The 20,352-nt window shown below is 37.3% G+C and overlaps 2 protein-coding genes, 1 long non-coding RNA gene and 1 pseudogene across 8 annotated transcripts; 3 read left to right on the forward strand and 1 right to left on the reverse strand.

Annotated features, from left to right (window-relative positions):
* Window positions 1-103: 103 nt before the first annotated feature.
* Window positions 104-3,124, forward strand: LOC126589513 (DNA repair protein RAD51 homolog 4). 6 transcript variants are annotated; one of them, XM_050254823.1, is made up of 10 exons: window positions 104-419; window positions 569-648; window positions 755-870; window positions 967-1,048; window positions 1,276-1,410; window positions 1,522-1,635; window positions 1,712-1,817; window positions 2,025-2,095; window positions 2,426-2,575; window positions 2,784-3,124. In XM_050254823.1, the coding sequence occupies exons 1-10, from the start codon at window positions 332-334 to the stop codon at window positions 2,814-2,816; spliced, it is 975 nt and encodes a 324-aa protein (XP_050110780.1). In that variant the 5' UTR covers window positions 104-331; the 3' UTR covers window positions 2,817-3,124. The 6 variants fall into 6 exon arrangements, with proteins under 6 accessions (XP_050110780.1, XP_050110783.1, XP_050110782.1 ...); XM_050254826.1 differs by having other exon boundaries at window positions 105-419; window positions 1,724-1,817; XM_050254825.1 differs by having other exon boundaries at window positions 111-419; window positions 1,712-1,805.
* Window positions 3,125-3,987: 863 nt separating this feature from the next.
* Window positions 3,988-6,683, forward strand: LOC126589511 (licodione synthase-like). Its single transcript, XM_050254820.1, has 2 exons — window positions 3,988-5,163; window positions 5,805-6,683. Exons 1-2 carry the CDS (start codon window positions 4,243-4,245, stop codon window positions 6,468-6,470), a joined length of 1,587 nt encoding a protein of 528 aa, XP_050110777.1. The 5' UTR covers window positions 3,988-4,242; the 3' UTR covers window positions 6,471-6,683.
* Window positions 6,684-7,808: 1,125 nt separating this feature from the next.
* On the reverse strand, window positions 7,809-10,116 carry LOC126589514 (uncharacterized). The gene is made up of 3 exons (XR_007611850.1): window positions 9,722-10,116; window positions 9,531-9,630; window positions 7,809-9,431 (listed from the first exon to the last, which is right to left on the reverse strand). It is a non-coding gene; the product is annotated as an uncharacterized LOC126589514 (long non-coding RNA).
* Window positions 10,117-17,608: 7,492 nt separating this feature from the next.
* LOC126590211 (licodione synthase-like) overlaps window positions 17,609-20,352 on the forward strand; it is a 41,102-nt pseudogene continuing 38,358 nt past the window's right edge.

Consider the following 20,352-nt stretch of genomic DNA (forward strand, 5'->3'; position numbering starts at 1 on the left):
TTTTATGGTTAGCCCAAAAAGCCCAAAAGCAAATTCGAATTGTAAATTAAATTAGTATATCGCTTGTAGTAAAAGCACAAATCGAAAAACCAAAGAAATGCTCAATATTCGATAATATTTACAAGTGCAATTCAAATTATACAACGCAGCTACAGTTACGGTGCTGAAAGGCGTTTCTATTGCTCCCATTCCCTCTTCAAACAAAATAACTTGTCTCTGCGTTTCCGTGAAAGCTAAAAACAAATCGACAGTGAGAAACTCGGTCGGATTAATAAGCCAATTGGAAAAGCGCTTTTTCAAAAAGCACGGCGCCACTCGAATTGCGAAAGAAATGGCACCCTTGAAATCTCTGGAGGCAGAGCACCCAGTAATCGACTCCAATTTCCAGACCTTTTGCGCCTCCCATGGCATCTTCTCAGGTGGGTTCCATAATTCCGCTCCATCAATTTCAAAATTTGCTTCAGTCCCAGTAAAAGCACCTAACTTTATATCTGGGGCCTCTTGATTTTGGCACCCAAAAGAGAAAATGAAGAACCCAATTTGAATTTTGTGAAATTTTTTGGTGCAGTGGAAGAATTCCTCATTCATGACCTCGATGAATTAGCAGGTGCTGCTCAGCAACATCCCACATGTGAAAAGCTAAAGCAGGTTTTTCCCATAAGCACTTTTGTTAGTCATCACAGCTTCATGTTTTCTGCTTATAAATCCACATTCAATTTAATTAATTATATCATGTATGTGATGGGTTAAGCAGGGAATCACTGAGGTCCTCTCTACCATTGATTCTCAGCACCAGCCATGGTTGAATGGTATGGAGCTTTTAGATGATGTTTTGCATAACAAACATGTATTATCAACTGGGTGTGAAGGGTATGCTTTTTGATTAGCCAAAACACACTGACCTATTCCTTTTCACTGCTATTAGTAATACTCATTGTAATGTTTCTTGGATTGTTGTGAAACCAGGATTGATTTGTTACTCGGAGGCGGATTGCGTGAGGGACAGGTAACTGAACTTGTTGGTCCGTCTACCTCTGGTAAAACCCAAGTAAGTAAATCATGTTTCCCAGCAATTACATAAGTTGGTGAAGGCAATGATTTCAAATTTTCAGTTTACACGTCACAATTTGTTTTTTCATTGCTTATGCAGACCGTGTTGCGCCTACTTTGTAATCAATAGTTCAATGGTTTCTTTGTAGTGATACCATGAGTAACTGTATGATATTTGTAGCGTTTACATCTCAAAATTATATTCAAATTCTTGGTAATGTTCAGGTTTGCCTACTATCTGCTGCAAATGTTGCAACGAAGCACATGGGTACTGTTGTCTACCTGGACACAGGAAACTCGTTCTCACCTGAACGAATTGTGCATTTTGTTGGTGATATCTCTAACCATGCCTTTGATCAGGTCACCCCATCACTTTGAATAAATTTTCTGTGTTTTGTTTGTTTTAGCTAGCCGTTTTACCCTAGTGAACTACTAAATTCTCTGATTTGTCCGGACTGAATTTATCTGTAGGCTGGACAAAGAGTTTTTCAGAAAGTAATGAACAACATTTTATGCCATCATGTGTTTGACATTTTTACAATGTTCAATCTCTTACACCAGCTAGAGTTCAGTTTGCCATCTCAGGTTGACATTACCATGAGGCATTTCCTTTCCCATTTATAGAGTTCCTATTTCCCTATTTATTGAACATATGTACCAGTTCCAGATGCAGAAAGGAGAGCAGGTGCGGTTGCTTATTGTTGATTCGATCTCTTCACTAATCACCCCGATTCTTGGGAACAGTGGTTCACAGGGTATATATCATTGTATGCAAATAACAGTTTTCTTCAGTTTGTTGTTTGCTTCAATTTATATTTATGATGTTTTCCCATAATTAAGAAAAGGGAAGGTTCACCTTGGTAGGTATATGACATGTTTCGAAGTTTTATTTGTTCATTCATACAACCGAAAAATGTCGTATTTAACTCGTTAAGATGGGAGCTGATTTATTGATGCTTGGGAAATAATTACAGGGCGTGCTTTGATGATATCTGCTGGATATCTGTTAAAGAAGTTAGCACACGAGCATAATCTTGCAGTACTGGTAAGTTTTCATTGGATACACGATGTGTAGAATTCTCAGCTTTACATAATCTTTCACTTTTAGTGAATTACTTTCTTACTAAAATCAACCTAGAGAAGCTGTCATTCTACAAATTATTTTTAGCTGTAGTAAGTATGATGTTGTTATATAATTTATAGTTTGGATCAGTTCTTTGTCACTTCAAGCTTATTTGCATCCCTGTTATCGTTTTTTTTTTTGGTCTTAATATTAATTAAATGTGAGAGAAAAATATTTGAATTGAAATCAAGTTCATGCTTTCAAACATGACAAACATTTCATTTGAAAGGGTTTAATGGATTAAATGTGAAGGTGACCAATCACACGGTGGGTGGGGAGAAAGGTATTCCAAAACCAGCTCTTGGACAGACCTGGAAGAGCATTCCACATGTGAGGCTTCTGCTTTCCGGTGATCAGGGAAATAGTACCCGGACTATTTCTGTGCTAAGACACTCATCTATGGTACACTTGGTTATGATTGTGACGCATTTACTAATAAAATCACTTTGCTGTACGACTTTACTATCATTACTCGTGTCTCTTGCTCCATCCCTCCCATATAGTTCCTTCTTTTTCAGTTTCCGTTCAGAGCTGAAGCATGCTCCTACCACAGTTAACATTACTTCCAATGTAGTTCCATAACTTCTTATTGTTCCTTTTTCTTTCTCAGGCTTCTGGCAAGTCTACAAGGTTTACAATTTAGGAGTGCACGGTAGATTTAACTTATACTTGCCGCTCCTACACGAAAAGGTAGGAAGAGTGGATCATGTAGATAACTGAAGGTGCTCTATACGAAGATACTGTTAACAAATTTAAGAAGAGTGCTTTCTTTATAAGTTCGAGATTCTGAGATTTGGGATAGATTTCTTCAGATTGCAATTTTTTACTGACTACAGGGAAATAGATATAAGTTTATTATCTTTTGTGTGTACTTTAGCAGTTTATGGTGTTTGTGAAGTTAAAGGAACTAGTCACCAACATTTTGTTTGAATGAGAAAATTACATTATGTATTTTTCGGTTTATTTTTCGTTGTAGTTTTGTTTTAATTTGAGAGCATAACCGGAAGTTTATAGAAAAAGGGTGTGGAAAGATGATCAACTGAGGGAAGGAAGCACGCTCGATGACTGCCGAAAGAAACCTTTTTCACGTACAAGGTGGTAGTCCGGCACAATGTGGCGAGTTTGGGCATGTAAAACGGGGTTCTAAGCCATATACGTAGTGCTGTAAGTTGTACAGCATCGCCAAGATTATACAGAAGGGAAAGGAGCGAAGACATCCCAGCAGACATGACCCAATCAGCGATACTCCGACTTGGCGCTGGATTGGGAAACTGTAGGTTGCTTCTTAGATCACCTAAGATATCAAGTTCGTTCTTAAATAAACGAGATAGCAAGAAGCAAGAGGCTCGTAGAATCTGCGTCGGAGTATGCAAGAGGCTCGTAGGAGAATGCTGAGATGCGATAAGGATTCCCGAAAATAAACTTTTGCAGTGGGATGGAGATTGAGAAATTAGGGTTAGGTGGCAGTAGTTTGGTGTAAATATTAGATGGCACAAGTTGGGTGAAAAATTAGAGGAAAAAGTTGGATTTGGATCTTCGCCGATCCCCTCCCTAGGATCCTAGAGATCGATGCATACGGACCGTTGATAAAAAATCGTACGGTCCAAATTAAATACTTTTTATATTTTTAAAAGTAAAGTAATCTCGTTTTGCGTAAAGAATATAAAAAAAAAAAAATTACGACCGCATGATTTTTTATCAACAGTCCGTGTGCGTTGATCCCTACGATCCCCGGCAGGGGATCCGGTGAGGATCCAATTCCGAAAAGTTAGCCGAAACTAACCATGTTTTGGGTGACTACTGTAGGTGAAAAATCAGATGGCACACGTTAGGTGAAAAAATTAGAGGAAAATTAGAGGGAAAAGTTAGGTGGCTGATTGGGTGACTACTGTACGACTTTGTATTTGTTCAATCATATATAATGGGTGACTACTGTAGGACTTTGTATTTGTTTAATCATATAAACGTTTTGGACAGTGAAGATGATTACTTTATGCACATATAAGATAATGACCATGTTTTCGAAAACAACTTGTAAACCATTCTTCCTCTAGCAAGAAGGAGAAGCCATGGCAGTCGTTGAGCTCCTCTCCCTCTTCTCGGTTCTCTTCATCGTGTTTATTCTTCTCCGACCCCTCTCTGCCTCCAAATCCCAAACCCTACGCCCTCCAGGCCCCTTTGCCCTACCCATCATCGGCCACTTCCACCTCCTCAGCCCTCTCATCCACCAATCCTTCTACAAACTCTCCCTCCAGTTCGGCCCTTTATTCTCTCTCCGCCTTGGCTCCGTCCCATGCATCGTCATTTCTTCCCCAGACCTCGCGAAAGAGTCCCTCAAGACCCACGAGCTCTCCTTCATATCCCGCTCTCAGTCCATGGCCATTCAGCGCCTCACCTACAACTCCTCCCTTGCATTTGGACCCTATGACCCTTATTATAAATTCATCAAGAAGCTCAGCCTGAATGAGTTTCTAAGCAGCCGTAGCGTCAGCAACTTCGCTTCTATTCGAACCCAAGAGTACCTAAGGCTTTTTAGGCTGTTGGCCAAGAAAGCTGAGAGTGGTGAAGCTGTTAATCTCACCGAGGAGTTACCAAAGCTTTCCAACAATGTGATCGCAAAAATGATGTTGGGGAATTCTAAGGGGTCTAGTGCTGAAGGCAGAGACGAGGAGGCTAGACTTGTGGTGAGAGAGGTAACTAGGATTTTTGGGGAGTTTAACTTGTCAGATTTTGTTTGGTTTTGCAAGAAGTTGGATTTGCAGGGATTTGGGAAGAGAATTGAAGACACTCATCGGAGATTCGACGCGTTGGTGGAGAAGGTTATTTCAGAACGTGAAGAACTGAGAAAGAAAAACATGAAAAATGAAGGAGGCAGTGGTGGCGAGGAGGTGAAGGATTTTCTTGACATTTTGCTTGATATACTGGAAAAAGGGAGTGCTGAGAGTGAGGGGGTGGAATTTACAAGAGTGCACATCAAGGCTTTAGTCGTGGTACGTAAAAATTCCTTTTCGTATGACTTTCAGTTCAATTACATTAAATAAAGGTCAACTTATGGGGATATGTTATTGAAACAACAAATAGAAATGCTAAAGTAAGAATCTTTATGAACCTTCCGCCTTTTTTTGTGCACAATATTTTTGAATGTTGCCACAAAAGTTTTGCACAATATTTTATAACACCCCCTTCTCTCCTAAGTTTTGTACCGGATCATGAATGTCTGGCAATGATGGATTCAAATTCTCTCTCTCTCTCTCTCTCTCTCTCTATATATATATATATATGTCTTCCCCCTTTCTCTGTTGCATCCACACCTGTTCTTATTAAGAACAATTGCACAGAGACGAGGCCTCGTCATTTTGCTCACAAGGTCTCCTTCCTCCGGCTGCTCTCCGATGACTGTGTGGTTGAAATCAAGGAAGTTGGCACGAAAATTATGCATGAAGTTAATTTTGTTTATAAAATTTTCATATTAAAGTGGGTGAGGAAATAAGAGAATGAGGGTACGTAGGCATAGCACCAAAGCTTAATTATTTTTCATGAGCCTTTTTCCTATTATTTAGAGCTATATATAACAGTTAAGTTACTTAACATGAAAGGGCTTTTAGGAGAATAATGAAATTGGATTTTTCAGGATTTCTTCACGGCAGGTACAGATACAACCGCCATTTCAATGGAGTGGGCACTAGCAGAGCTCATCAACCACCCGAAGGTGCTGGAGAAAGCAAGGGAGGAGATTGATCGAGTCGTTGGGAATAGACGGATAGTCGTAGAATCAGACGGTCCAAGCCTTCCATACATACAAGCCATCATAAAAGAAACACTGAGACTGCACCCACCTGTGCCTATGATCCCAAGAAAGAGTGTACAAAAGTGTAACATTGGAAACTATGTGATCCCAGAAAACACAATGCTATTTGTGAATGCTTGGGCCATCGGAAGGGACCCAAAGTATTGGGAAAATCCTTTGCACTTTTACCCTGAAAGATTCTTAGCACCACTCAGTGGTGGAGGAGATGGAGCGCGTGCATTAGATCTTAGGGGGCAACATTTTCAGCTGCTTCCGTTTGGGACTGGGAGGAGGATATGCCCTGGTATAAACCTAGCCCTGCAAATGCTGCCAGCCCTACTTGGTGCAATGGTTCAATGCTTTGATTGGAAAGTTGTTGGGGTAAATCAGAAGCATATGAACGGTGATGAGGTTCTGGAAATGGATGAACGGCCAGGAATGGCAACTCCACGAGCCCATGATTTGATTTGTATTCCAGTGGTACGTTTTGATCCCGAGTTGTATCCTTGACCCATAAAGCAGGTGAGCATATTGTAATTGTTTGAAGACTTTGATCCAAATGAATTTTGAGGACTTGAAGTGGGTGTCAAACTTACATGGAAATGGATAAATAACACTACGTTATTTCTATTCCTATTTAAGTTTTCTTTTTCGAAGTACTTTTATGATTAAGGCTTACTTAAGCCTCATGTACATTACATGAAGTCTCACTTTATTTCTACAGTTTGTCATGTCCCACTTTGTTTCCTGCACTTATCCATTATGTTTCACTTTACTCCGTTTCTTTAATTGGGTTAAAGAGACGTTAGTTTCGTTGATTTGACAAAGGCTCTTTGATTTTTTTCAGTCAATTTTTACATTTGGCTCTCAAATTACCATATATTGTCCTTAAAACTCACAATTTCTTCAATCTATCACTATATTCACTGTTGAAAAGATCGAAGGACCCCTACCATATTAATGAAACTGATGCTCAACCCAATCGACGGAATGGCGTACCGTGTGACATGAAAAATAATTACAAAGGATAAAGTGAGACAGAATCAAATGTATGTTGTGAAGCGAAATTTTGTCTAGAGTATGTAGGGGTACCAAAAAATAAGCATTAATAGTAAAATTGGTTATGTAATTAGGGTATACAAGGAAAAATCACATAGGGTGACATGTTACAATGAGAGAGCTATAGCTAAAGGATATTGTTTGGCTCCTTATAATTACATGTATCATAATCAAAATCATTCATTCTTTTAATAATTATGTAAAGATAATCTAAAAAGACAATTATTTTGGTTTGAAGTCCGTTTAGTCATATATATATATATATGAAACCACAACTTTTTAATAATTTCTTATTCATATATATATTTTTAGACTATATTTTGTAGACCATAATTTTAGATCAGCGAGTTTTGGAACCTTTGTCCACAACATGCATGAACAATTTGCACAGAAAGATGCACTACAAAGACGGTACGAACGGAGTCACAGATGAGGGAACCGAGCTGATAAATATTTAAATAACCAAGAGATGGGTGAACCACAGGAAGAAAAGTATGCTACCTTTTACTATAATTGGAACGAATTTAAAAATATCTCACCATCACACTACCCAGAACTACAACTCTTAAGGAGAATGTGAGAATTAGAAGGGTATTCTCCAGATGATTCTCAGAACATCCTTTTACAATTTTTCACCTAATATCTCCTATGTATGATTATAGGCCAATAACGAAAGGAAATACAGGCTAAAACACTCTTTAAATTGTACCAACAATAGGATAATAGGATTCACTAAATCATTAGAGATTGCAACAAAAAGAGAGTGTTGAACAACAAAAATATACAACATAAAAAAAATAGTCCATACAAATTGGGTCAGACTACAAGGCAAAACAAAGATGTAAACCAGCCCAAAAATTTAAGAATGGGCCTTACATACAAAGCAAGATCCAGAAATAAACAAATAAAAAAATAATAATGAATTTCTTCCTACAAAAGGGGGAAGAAAAACGTGCAACACAGAAACCTCTTATCTCTCTGCAAAACGTGAAAAAAACTGCACAAGTCGTGGGAGAGGTTAAGTAAAAGTGGCAGGAGTTCATGGCCTCCAAATTCCCCCACGTAACAAATCCTAGAGCTTTCCTAGGATGCCTATAAATAGGCATCACCTGCAGCAAGTAGGGAGACACAGAAAAAAGAGGGGAAACTCTGCCGAAAATAAGAACTTTTAGAGAAAATACTAAGAGCAACGAGGTGCTGCCAGGAAAGAGAGCAAGCTATTCAACCATTTCGTGCTTTCAAGTCAAGATTTAAAGAAGAACATTCATCACCAGGTATGAAACAAGTTCTATTTAAATTATTGTTTTTTTCTCTTGTTATGTTGCAGAAAGAACAAAATGAGAGCAGAGACCACAGCAAATAAAAAGGCATTATAGCAGCAAACACAAAACTGAAAAGCAGTATAGAAACAAAAAAATGAGGAAAGGGAAACAAGCAAAGGCATATAAGACCTTTGCCTTTTTGTTTGGCGTTCTTCATCAATTAAATGGAGTTGGAGACTCTAAATATCCTCCCCAGCTGCAGCAGAGATAATCTCCAAGAATCCCATGAATTTCTTCGGGGTGGCCTAGACCACCCCGTGAAATTTTAAACCAAAATTTAAACAGTCTACTCCTTCGCCAGATTGTCAAGTGCAATTTCAAAGCTCTAAGTTTAAGTCCCGAGAAATAGGACAGCAAGGAAATAACATATACAAAGATGCAACACAAGAAAGAGAGAAGAAATTATTCTGTTTTATGTTCTTGCTACCCACGGGTACAAAACATGGAGGATGCCTTTTGTTAAAAAAAAAATATTTGGATAAGAGTCCAAAGAAAATGAAGAATTCAAAATCCAAGGGGAGAGACATCTCAAAATCATTCACGTGAAGAAGATGAGGAAGAAAAGTTTGTTTCTTTAAAAAGCCATACACATAGCTATCATATTGGATAAAAGGAGTTTGTTTCTTTAAAAAGCCATACACATAGCTATCATATTGGATAAAAGAGACAAGGGAACAAGGAAAAGGTGCATATGTTGACAAAAATGAGTGATTAAAGGAAGAAAAGTTCCTGTAAAAATTAAAAGAAGGTTCAAAGCCTTCTTTGCCACGTGAAGATGGAACAGATTTTCAGTGTCAAAAACTTTGACCAAAGGCATTAAAACAAGATTTACAGCTGTTACAAGACAAAAGAAGAGAAATAAGATTTGCCAACTTCTAAATATATAGCTAAAGGACCGAAGGACCTAAGGGTGACTATCAGTTTGATCAAACATTGGGTCAAAAAAATATTGACCAAGCATTGATATAAAACTTACAACTGCTACAAGACAAAAGAAGAGAAAGAAAATTCTGAATGCAGAATCTCACCTTTGGAGCCATGGGTCAACAATTGTTTTCAATGCAGAATCCAACAACCAAGTCTGCGATGCCTGCACGAAAGAATTAATAAAATTCTCATTGCAGCTACATTTTCATTTCACTCCAAATACATAAACGAACCCAGAACATAAAGAACAAAAATGGGTAACCTGCTCGATTTCTTCCCCCTCTTTGTTTTGAGTTTTCGATCTGCAGAGGAAGCACACAAGCAAAAGAATAGGGCAGCAGGAAGATGAGAACTCTTGTGTCCTGCGTAAAGTGGGACTTTGCTGTTTAAAGAGAAAATAATGGAAAAACGAAGTAATTGGAACAAAAAAATTTAAACTCCAACAAACCTTACCCATTTTCACTCTGAAATCCACGGATACTCAATCCAAATAGAAGTCTGAAATATAGCGAAATCCACGGGATCCCAAATATATCGGAATAGTTTCCTGCATCTGGAGGAAAACCACCAGGTTTTAGAGCTAAGAGAATGAGGAATCGCCAAAGACATCTTGCGAGGAGGCGTGAATACTAATGAAATTTGCACCTCACGTGGGAGTTTTCTCACATGGAGAGGAAGAGAGTTTGTTGAAACCGAGTCCTATTTGGACTTAGAAGTCTTAAGTTACATAAAGAAAATAATAATACAACTTGTTGTCAGATTGGAAGGACATTTGGGTTAAATGGTTCAAAGCCCCATGATAAATAGAAGAATAGGAACTGCAACAAGAGGACAAGGCGCCATCAAGTTCCAATAAAAGAAAATAAAAGGATGGATATGATGTGGTCTTCTTTCTTTGATAACAGGAAAGCCACTCACGTGGAGTACAAAGGAAAGTCATGGTTCCCATCTAAATTATGGGCTTTATGAAAAGCATGGAGACAAACTAATAGGATTCCCAAGACAAAGGAAAGACAAATCAAAACAAGTCTTTGTCACAATAAAAAAAGGATCCAGCTTTCATGCTTTCAAAATCCTATTTCAAATAGGATTGAATTCATAAGAAACCTATTAGAGAAAGAAAGGGCAAACGAAAAGGAAATATAGAGTAAGAAATGGTACCAAGCCAGAGAGGAAAAAAAACAAAATATTAGTGGGTTTATCAAAAATAAACCCGTTAATTTTTCTCTACGCTTAAGTGGCACAAAAACCACTTTAAATGGCACAAAGTCAAAGGAAAAATCAAATATCAAATGACATGAAACCGCAACAAAATCTCAAGTGGCATGAAGCTATGTTAACTGGCCCGAAGCCGTATCAAATCTCAAAGTGGTACAAAGCCTCGTCAAAACTCGAAGGCATAAAGTCGCTTCAAAAGTCAATCAAGATTATGAACTACGCTGGTTTGATTCCGTTAAGGATACGTAGGCAGTTTGATATTAATTTTCAGACACAACCATGAAATCAAGATTACGAACTACGCTGGTTTGATTCCGTTAAGGATACGTAGGCAGTTTGATATCAATTTTCAGACACAACCATGAAATCAAGATTACGAACTACGCTGGTTTGATTCCGTTAAGGATACGTAGGCAGTTTGATATCAATTTTCAGACACAACCATGAAATCAAGATTACGAACTACGCTGGTTTGATTCCGTTAAGGATACGTAGGCAGTTTGATATCAATTTTCAGACACAACCATGAAATCAAGATTACGAACTACGCTGGTTTGATTCCGTTAAGGATACGTAGGCAGTTTGATATCAATTTTCAGACACAACCATGAAATCAAGATTACGAACTACGCTGGTTTGATTCCGTTAAAGGATACGTAGGCAGTTTGATATCAATTTTCAGACACAACCATGAAATCAAGATTACGAACTACGCTGGTTTGATTCCGTTAAAGGATACGTAGGCAGTTTGATATCAATTTTCAGACACAACCATGAAATCAAGATTATGAACTACGCTGGTTTGATTCCGTTAAGGATACGTAGGCAGTCTGATATCAATTTTCAGACACAACCATGATATCAAGTTTTAACGAACTACGCCGGTTTGATTCCGTTAAGGATACGTAGGCAGTCTAATATCAAATTTTAGACGCAACCGTGAAACCGAAACGAATCCCTGGTTTATATAAACTAAATTCACTCCTGCTATCGAATACCAAATGGCACGAAGCCGAAGAAAAGTTTTCAAAGGGGCACGAAGCCGTATCAAAGTCTCAAATGACACAAAGCCGAAGAAAAGTCTCAAATGGCATGAAGCCATATCAAATTTTCAAATGCTCCTTGCCCGCATGAGCTAAAACTGCATAAGGCACTATGCTCCTCGCCCGCATGAGCTAAAACTGCACAAGGCATCAAATCCAAATAAATACCAAATCCATGAACTACGAGTGACTTGATCCCTCAAGAGGGTACGTAGGCAATCTAGGGTTCAACCTATGTGCAGTCACAAAATCAAACAAACATCAAATTCCTCAAGTTACATTTTTTTATTCGAGTTGGAATCAAAGGGTATTTCTTTCCCAAAAGAAAGATTGTAATTAATAGGCGTGTAGCCTAGAATGGGTCGAACTCGAATTAATAAAACCCTCTTCGGAAAACTGAATGAGGGTGAAATTGTGTCGAGTGAATTATTTGTTTACATATTATGTACAATTTTTGCTCAACAGAGAGTATATAAGCTCACCAATGTTCCCCTCTACACGTAGAACAAAATATCTGCAAAACAAATAACATTCAGTCACCGTAGATACAAATCAAAATCTACACGCAAAACTTAATGTAAAGGAATCTTATTGAGAGTAATGTAGGCGCATGACATTTTAACATGAAGAGTTCAATAAAGATACGCTCCAGTTTAGTGAGAATTAGGATAAACCTGCAACTATCAGTTACAGGTTCCACCGGATGAGGGTGTGCGAGCATATAGTTCACCTGCAAGGATACATCAGACCATCCTTCAATCTAACTGACAACAAACCTACTCTCTCACTTCTCTCTCTGTCTGAATTCCTTTCAAATGACAGACAAATACAACCACCATACATGAAATCACATTTTCGCTTCTCCCAAGCACTAAAGCTGAAAAACAAACTAGACTTCCAAAATCAAAATAATTGATTTTACCAAAAGAACAAAAATAGAAATGAAAGCAAAGGGAATAACCTCAATCATAAATGGATGTAAAGAACTCAATTCAGTGAATTTATTAATCTTCTATCCTTTTTTCCCTCGATTTTCTCGGAAACCAAACAGAAAATGAGAAATGAGTTAAATGCTATTCAAAAGGGAGAAAAGCACGAATTACCTATCACTCAATTTCTAATATCAAACAAACAAAATTAATTCAAACCCAAAACAACATTAAACGTTAATATTCAAACTTTACTGCCTTTTAGCTCTCTGAATTGACTCTCAAACCAAACACAGAAACTAAGCTTAGTAAAAAAATTATCCATTTTTTTAAAATCACTTGTCAATTCAACATAAAAATAAAAAATAAAAAAATAAAAAGGAACAGAAATAGTCCCAATTACTCCACGACATTGCGCTTTTTTTGGTCTAATAATGCTGCATACATGGAAAACTTAAAGCTCAAAGTAGACATCCAAGAAAATTAAATCCTTCTGCAAGGGATACAACTATTAACAAAGATTTGGGAAATTTCAATTTTCTGAATGAAGCATCTCTTCTCAATGACAAACTCAGATATTGGAAATAAAAAATAATATTACTATAGGCAAAGAAAAAAGAAGAAAAATGAAAGCCAGTATTATAGGTGGTCCATGGAAATGACAGATTACATTGCGATAAATCTCCGAATTGCTCATTGTCCACCATCCCCAACTCAAACTCAAATAGAGAGAGGCACCACATGGGTTAGAAATTTAATATTAGCGTTCATCTGAAATTCTAGAATCCCCTAAAAAAAATCCTATTTTGCTAAAGATACCCGAAACAGTGTTACAAAGCAATCCAAAACCCAATCAAATTAAAATCCCTAATATCAAATTTAAGAATCCCAATTAAACAAAAACTAACCTAATTAATTGGATATCCCTGCGAGTACTATTCTCTCTGTCCCAATCAACCAAGTTCTCCATTTCAAACTTCCCATCAAATATTTGACAGCAATACAACCAATAACAAAAATAAAAATTTAAACCAATCCAAACACTAAAACCCTTTTAATTTTCCATGTGCATTCAATGATTTGGTTCCTATAAAAATAGGAAATATGGAATAATTATTTGGAGATAGAATCACATATAGAGCTAGCAGAGGAAGCAAGGAAGATATGCAAAAGCAAATTACGAGATCATCATATTACAAAAGCTACATAAGCAAATTAAGAGATCCTCATATTTGGAGACAGACACACATATAAAGCTGCAAAAACAAATTATTATTGCCGACAAAATACTTACTGAAAAAAAAAAAATCCCGTTTCTGAGTAATATAACCCAAACTCATCTTATACAGCAAAGAAGCATAGGACTGAGAAATCAGAGCCTAATTTCCAGTATCAGAAGAGTATGAATTATTCAACTTAACCACTAATTTCGTTAACGAAGATTAAAATAGGCTCGAAATCCATACAATTTATGCGTTACCATTTATTCAAGTTCTGGTAAGGTGTGTGACGACGATGAGAAGGCGAGATGTGCAATTGAGATCAAATATACCTGCCATCAACCAAAACCCAATGCAAGCAAAACCCATAAGAAAATCCTATCAACTAAAACCCAGCGCAAGGTAAATCATCAACCATAACTAATAATTTATCAATTGCAGTAATTAGGTCAAACCTACATTGACATTTCACCCACAAAAGTTAAAAAAGAAAAGTTACCTTGCACTGGGCGGCCTCCCGGGCACTTCATTGGTTGGTGGAAATACCAACGGAGATGAGAAGTCGGGGTGAATGACGGAGATCACAAAGTAGGGGATTGAAGAGTTCACAAAGCAGGGATTGAAGAGATAACAAAATAGATATGGAAGAGATGGTCAATCGCGTGTAAAGGTAGCCGTTGGATAAAATTTGAACTGCCCGATGGGCCTAATCAGGAGGATCCTGATCCCAAGCCACCAACATTTTGTTTGAATGAGAAAATTAATTTTATATTTCGGTTTATTTTTGTTGCAATTTTTTATTTTTTTAATTTGAGGGCATAATGGGAAGTTTAGAGAAAATAGTTTTGATGTTGGGTGTGGAAAGATGATTCTGAGCAGACCTGCTCACTGATCAATAGATGGAAGGAAGCACGCTAGACGACTGCTGAAAGAAACCTTTTCACGTACAGTAGTGGTAATCCAGCTCAATGTGGTGAATTTGGGCATGTTAAACGGGGTTCTAAGCCATGTACGTAGTGTTGTAAATTGTACAACATCGCCGAGATCATATAGAGGGTAAAAGAGCTAAGACATCTCTGCACAGGCATGAACCAACGAGGGATACTCTGACTTTGCGCTCACTTTGGAAACTGTAGTTTGCTTCTAAGATCACCCAAGATATCAAGTTGGTTCTTCATTCCCTTTTTTTCCTCACTAAGATTACTAGAGAAGAATAGGGATTGTTATTGGTTCTAATGAAACCATATTGCAATAATTCCTTCACACATTTGTCAATTTCTGATTTCTGTACTGGACCATACCTATATGGTCTACTGTTAGGTGGTTTGCTGCCTTCCAATAATGGAATTTAATGATGTTGAGATCTATGAGGAGGTAGTGTAGTAGGAGTGATGAAAACCATTTCATAATCTTCCAGTAGTTGCTTCAATTGTTGTTGTTGATCTTTAGAAAGGTGATCTCCTTGTTGATCGATTGTTGTAGGCTCCATATGTTGAATAGACATATCCGCTGCTCGATATGACACAAAATAGCTCCCATAGTTGTTTCTTGCTGCACAAGTCTGTACATTTGCAAGGCTGAGATATCCTCTAATTGCTCCAAAGGTGACTCTGAACTAGCAATGTAGTATGTTGAAGACCCATTTTGGAACTTCATATATAGCTTATAAAAATCCACAAGATTGGTCCTAAGGTTCTGAGTCATTGTACTTCGAGCACTACATCACATCCTACCATTGAAATTGCATATAAATCTGTTACACACTCATAATCTTGAATCTTGACAGGTACTTGAGCCAATGTGCCTTGAGTAGACACTTTACCCTCATCAGTTATTTTGACATTCAAAGTATGCCTTGTATCCAAGTTTCCATTCAATCTTTTAACCAACCCAAAATCCACAAAGTTATGGGAACTGCTTGAATCAACCAAGATAGTTACAGGACATTGTTTAATAAAACCAACAACTCTCATTGTTTTGATAGATGGTGGTATAGGGTACCAAACAAAGCACAAGCTGTAATCTCCAATTCTTCATTTTCTAACACTGCAGGATCACCATTTTCATCTTCTTGCACATCAATCAACAGAAAATTGCTTCTTTTCACAACTAGGACCTCTATAGCTTCTTTTCACATCAATTGCTTCTTTCTTGAAACTGGGGATCATCGAGCGTAGCTTCAGAAGTGTCACCCACAAAACTACCATTAAAGTGCGCCATGAGTGATTGCAATTGATGAAGAATCAAATCCTGGGTTGATCTAAGTTCATCTACGAAGTCTTGAAATCAACTTTTCCCCAAAGTGGAAACTCTTGATTCCATGTTCTTCCGTGAAGCTTGCCGCATCATACAATAGGGAAGGATTGAGAGGATCAAAACTGGCTGATACCAATATTAGAAGCTTACTCCACTTCTTCCTTGATTGCACAGAGAGAATACTAACAATTGCTCATATATTTCATAATTGTCTTGCCATCTCTTACAAACCACCATTTAACAACCAAACTCCTAATTCCAACTAACTAATAACAACCTCTTGTACACTTGTCACTATCTTATTGTGCCATCTGGTATGGTATCCTAACAGATAGCAAAAGGTAGACCAGCGAAAGTCTAGGCAGGCAGCACGATCTCCGTCAGAGTATGCAAGAGGCTCGTAGGGAAGGGTTGAGCAGCGATAAGGATTCCCAAAAATGAACTTTCGAGTGTGCTTATTGTGACATGCAATGAGATAGAGAGTGAGAAATTAGGGTTTGTTGGCAAAAGTTTGGCCGCGATGACTCCCTGCGTCCTTGGACCATGGTGGCGGCGCCGCAGATTACAAATAGCATGTAAGAGAAAGTAAACAACAAAGAAAAAAAAGAGAGAAGAGAAAAAAAATTGGCGGCCGAGTTTCGTATTTTGTTTTATAAAGTTGACTAAAATTTGCCAAGATTGTTTCTTTTTGAATTCTAGTTTTCTAGAAATTGGGTTCAACGATTGGGATTTTTGTTTTTTGGAGAACGGATGATTTGGGTCTCCTCCCATATTCAAATTGCGGATCTCGCTGTGAGAGTTTCCTTTTAATTCCAGTTTATTGGTCCAATTATTTGGGATCTCACAAGTTCTCTTAGTTTTTTTTTTCCCAATATTGCACATCTCCTACATACGATCTCATAATTTTTTGCACTCAGGATTGTCGAATGTAGATTTGGTTAGAATAAATATACATTATATGTACACGAGATGCATATGATATGCTCACAATTCTGAACTCAATCCAAAAACCTAGAGCTCACAGCTCTCTCTCGACATTCCTCTCTTCAAAATCAGAAAAATACATCATCAGTTGTGAGTTTTTACAATTTATACGTGGGTATTTTTATCATTTTACTTTTGTGCATGATGTGCATGTTCGTTTTGTCTTTTTTTTTTTTATCCAAAGATTAGAAAAATGAGTCAATTTTGCTAATTTCTCTACAAATATTAGATGGCACAGTCAAAAATTTGAGGAAAAAAGTTGGCAGAAAATAATTAGGTGATACAATCTTGCGAAAATTAGATGACAAAAACGAGAGGCAATTGTGTTGTAGAACAACTGCATAAGAAGCCTCAGGCCCAACGAACATAGGCTGATTGGAGAGAGATTTTTCAGTGTGACCGGTAAATGAGATGGTACATCACGTGTTATTATACAAATGGTGGGATATGTGTGCTAAAAATTTAATAACTTAAAAAATAAAATCTCTCACAACTTCCATTGAAACACGTGGTGTATCACTTGTATACCCATCACAATTAAAAATTTCTCTTGATTGGGGTACTATTGTACTACTTTTGTATTTATCTAATAATGGTTCAGTTACTATATTGTACTACTTTGTATTTATTTAATCATACATACTTTTTGAACAGTAGGGAAGTAAGATGATCACATTATGCACATATAATATAATAGCTAGGGTTTGGAATACAACTTGTCAACCATTCTTCCTCTCACAAGAAGGAAAAGCCATGGCAGTCCTTGAGCTCCTCTCCCGCTTCTCTATTCTCTTCATCGTCTCTCTTCTTCTCCGACCCCTCTTTGCCTCCAAATCCCAAACCCTACTCCCTTCAAGCCCCGTTGCCCTACCCATCATCGGCCACTTCAACCTCCTCAGCCCTATCATCCACAAAGCCTTCTACAAACTCTCCCTCCGGTTTGGTCCTTTATTCTCTCTTCGCCTTGGCTCCGTCTCATGCGTCGTCATTTCCTCACCAGACCTCGCGAAAGAGTTCCTCAAGACCCACGAGCGCTCTTTCACATCCCGTTCTCAGTCCATTGCGATTGAGCGCCTCAGCTACAACTCCTCCTTTGCATTTGGACCCTATGGACCTTATCATTAATTCATCAAGAACCTCAGCCTGAATGAGTTCCTAAGCAGCCGTAGCGTCAGCAACTTTGCTTTGATTCGAACCCAAGAGTACCTAAGGCTTTTGAGGCTGTTGGCCAAGAAAGCTGAGAGTGATGAAGCTGTTAATCTCAAGATTCTCAACGAGGAGTTACTAAAGCTTTCCAAAAATGTGATCGCAAAAATGATGTTGGGGAATTCTAAGGGGTCTAGTAGTGCTGAAGGCAGAGACGAGGAGGCTAGGCTTGCGGTGAGAGAGGTAACAAGGATTTTTTGGGAGTTTAACTTGTCAGATTTTGTTTGGTTTTGCAAGAAGTTGGATTTGCAGGGATTTGGGAAGAGAATTGAAGACATTCATCGGAGATTCGACTCGTTGGTGGAGAAGGTTATTTCAGAACGTGAAGAACTGAGAAAGAAAAACATGAAAAATGAAAGAGGCAGTGCTGGCGAGGAGGTAAAGGATTTTCTTGACATTTTGCTTGATATACTGGAAAAAAGGGAGTGCTGAGAGTGAGGAGGTGGAATTTACAAGAGTGCACATCAAGGCTTGAATCATAGTACGTAAAAATTCTTTTTCGTATGACTTTCAATTCAATTATGTTAAACAAAGGTCAACTTATTATGGGGATATGTTATTGAAACAACAAATAGAAATGCTAAAATGAGGCTCTCTATGAACCCTCCGTCTTTTTTTTTTTATATATAATTTTTTTTAATTTTTTTAATTATAGTGTTGGCACAAGATTTATGTATACTATTTTATGACACCCCCTTCCCTCTCCTAAGTTTTGTACGGGATCATGAATAACTGGCAATGATGGATTCAATTTCTCTCTCTCTATATGTGTCTTCCCCTTTTCTCTGTTGCATCCACACCGGTTCTTATCAAGAACAATTGCACAGAGACGAGGCCTCGTCTTTTTGCTCACAAGGTCTCCTTCCTCCGGCTGCTCTCCGATGACTGTGTCGTTGAAATCAAGGAAGTTGGCACGAAACGTTCAAATCCGGAATAGTGGGTAGGAGGAATCTGATGCACAATTGCAATTTTACTCGGGGCAATTGGATATTTCTTGGTGTCATTGAGTGTTCTTTGGTCTCTTTGCCAACAAAAATGGTTTTATCACATTTTAATTTCTAGGCATTAAGAATTCTCTTTTATTACTTTTTAATTTTTAGAATCTTGTTTTGTTTAGGTCTTCAAGGTCATTTTGCATGAAGTTAATTTCGTCAATATATAAAATTTTCATATTAAAGTGGGTGAGGAAATAAGAGAATGGGACGTACGTAGGCTTAACACCAAAGCTTATTTTTTTTCATAACGCCTTAGTACCTTTTCCTATTATTTAGAGCTATATATAACCGATAGGTTACTTAAGCCTCAAGTACATTACAAGAAGTCTCACTTTATTTCTAAAGTTTGTCATGTCTCACTTTGTTTCTTGTATTTATCCATTGTGTTTCATTTTACTTTATTTCTTTAATTGGGGTTAAAAAGACGTTAGTTTCGCTGATTTGATAAAGGCTCTTAGATTTTTTCAGTCATTTTTTACATTTGGGATATCTTAAACCACAAAAATTACCCTATGTGATTCTCAAATTTCCTTTTTAGCAACCCTAAACAATATTATCCCTAAAACTCACAATTTCTTCAATCTATCACTATATTCATTGTTGAAAAGATCAAAGGACCTCTACCATATTAATGAAACTAATGCTTCAACCCAATTGACGGAATGGGTGACATGAAAAATAATTACAAAGGATTAAGTGAGACAGAATCAAGTGCATGTTGTGAAGTGAAATTTTGTCTAGAGTATATAGGGGTACCAAAAAATAAGCTTAATTAGTAAAATTGGTTATGTAATTAGGGTATAAAAAGGAAAATCAAATACAGTGACATGTTCCAATGAGAGAGCTATGGCTAAAGGATATTGTTTGGCTTCTTATAATTACATGTATCATAATTGAAATCATTCGTTCTTTTAATAATTATCTAAAGATCATCTTCAAAGACAATTATTTTGGTTTGAAGTCTGTTTAGTCATATATATATGAAACCACAACTTTTTAATAATTTTTTATTCATATATATTTTTAAACTATATTTTGTTGACCATAATTTTAGATTATATTTTATAGTCCATATTTTGAAAATGCAAGGGAGACCATATTTTTTAGACAACATGATGTGGTGATTGATGGTTGAATACCTTATTTAAGGATTTAAACAATGAATCCAACCATCAACTGTCACATCATGTGATTTACAAAATATAGTTCCAGTCGTTGTTATCTCGAGCAACC

Source organism: Malus sylvestris, chromosome 11 (assembly GCF_916048215.2).
Source record: "Malus sylvestris chromosome 11, drMalSylv7.2, whole genome shotgun sequence".
Lineage (NCBI taxonomy): Eukaryota > Viridiplantae > Streptophyta > Magnoliopsida > Rosales > Rosaceae > Malus > Malus sylvestris.

Bases quoted from the DNA above. Each gene is read 5' to 3' on its own strand.
- LOC126589513 (XM_050254823.1), top strand. From the start codon at position 332: ATGGCACCCTTGAAATCTCTGGAGGCAGAGCACCCAGTAATCGACTCC. The intron at 1,818-2,024 runs GTATGCAAATAA...AAATAATTACAG, and splicing joins TTCACAGGGTATATATCATT to GGCGTGCTTTGATGATATCT. The intron at 2,096-2,425 runs GTAAGTTTTCAT...TTAAATGTGAAG, and splicing joins AGCATAATCTTGCAGTACTG to GTGACCAATCACACGGTGGG.
- LOC126589511 (XM_050254820.1), top strand. From the start codon at position 4,243: ATGGCAGTCGTTGAGCTCCTCTCCCTCTTCTCGGTTCTCTTCATCGTG. The intron at 5,164-5,804 runs GTACGTAAAAAT...TGGATTTTTCAG, and splicing joins ACATCAAGGCTTTAGTCGTG to GATTTCTTCACGGCAGGTAC.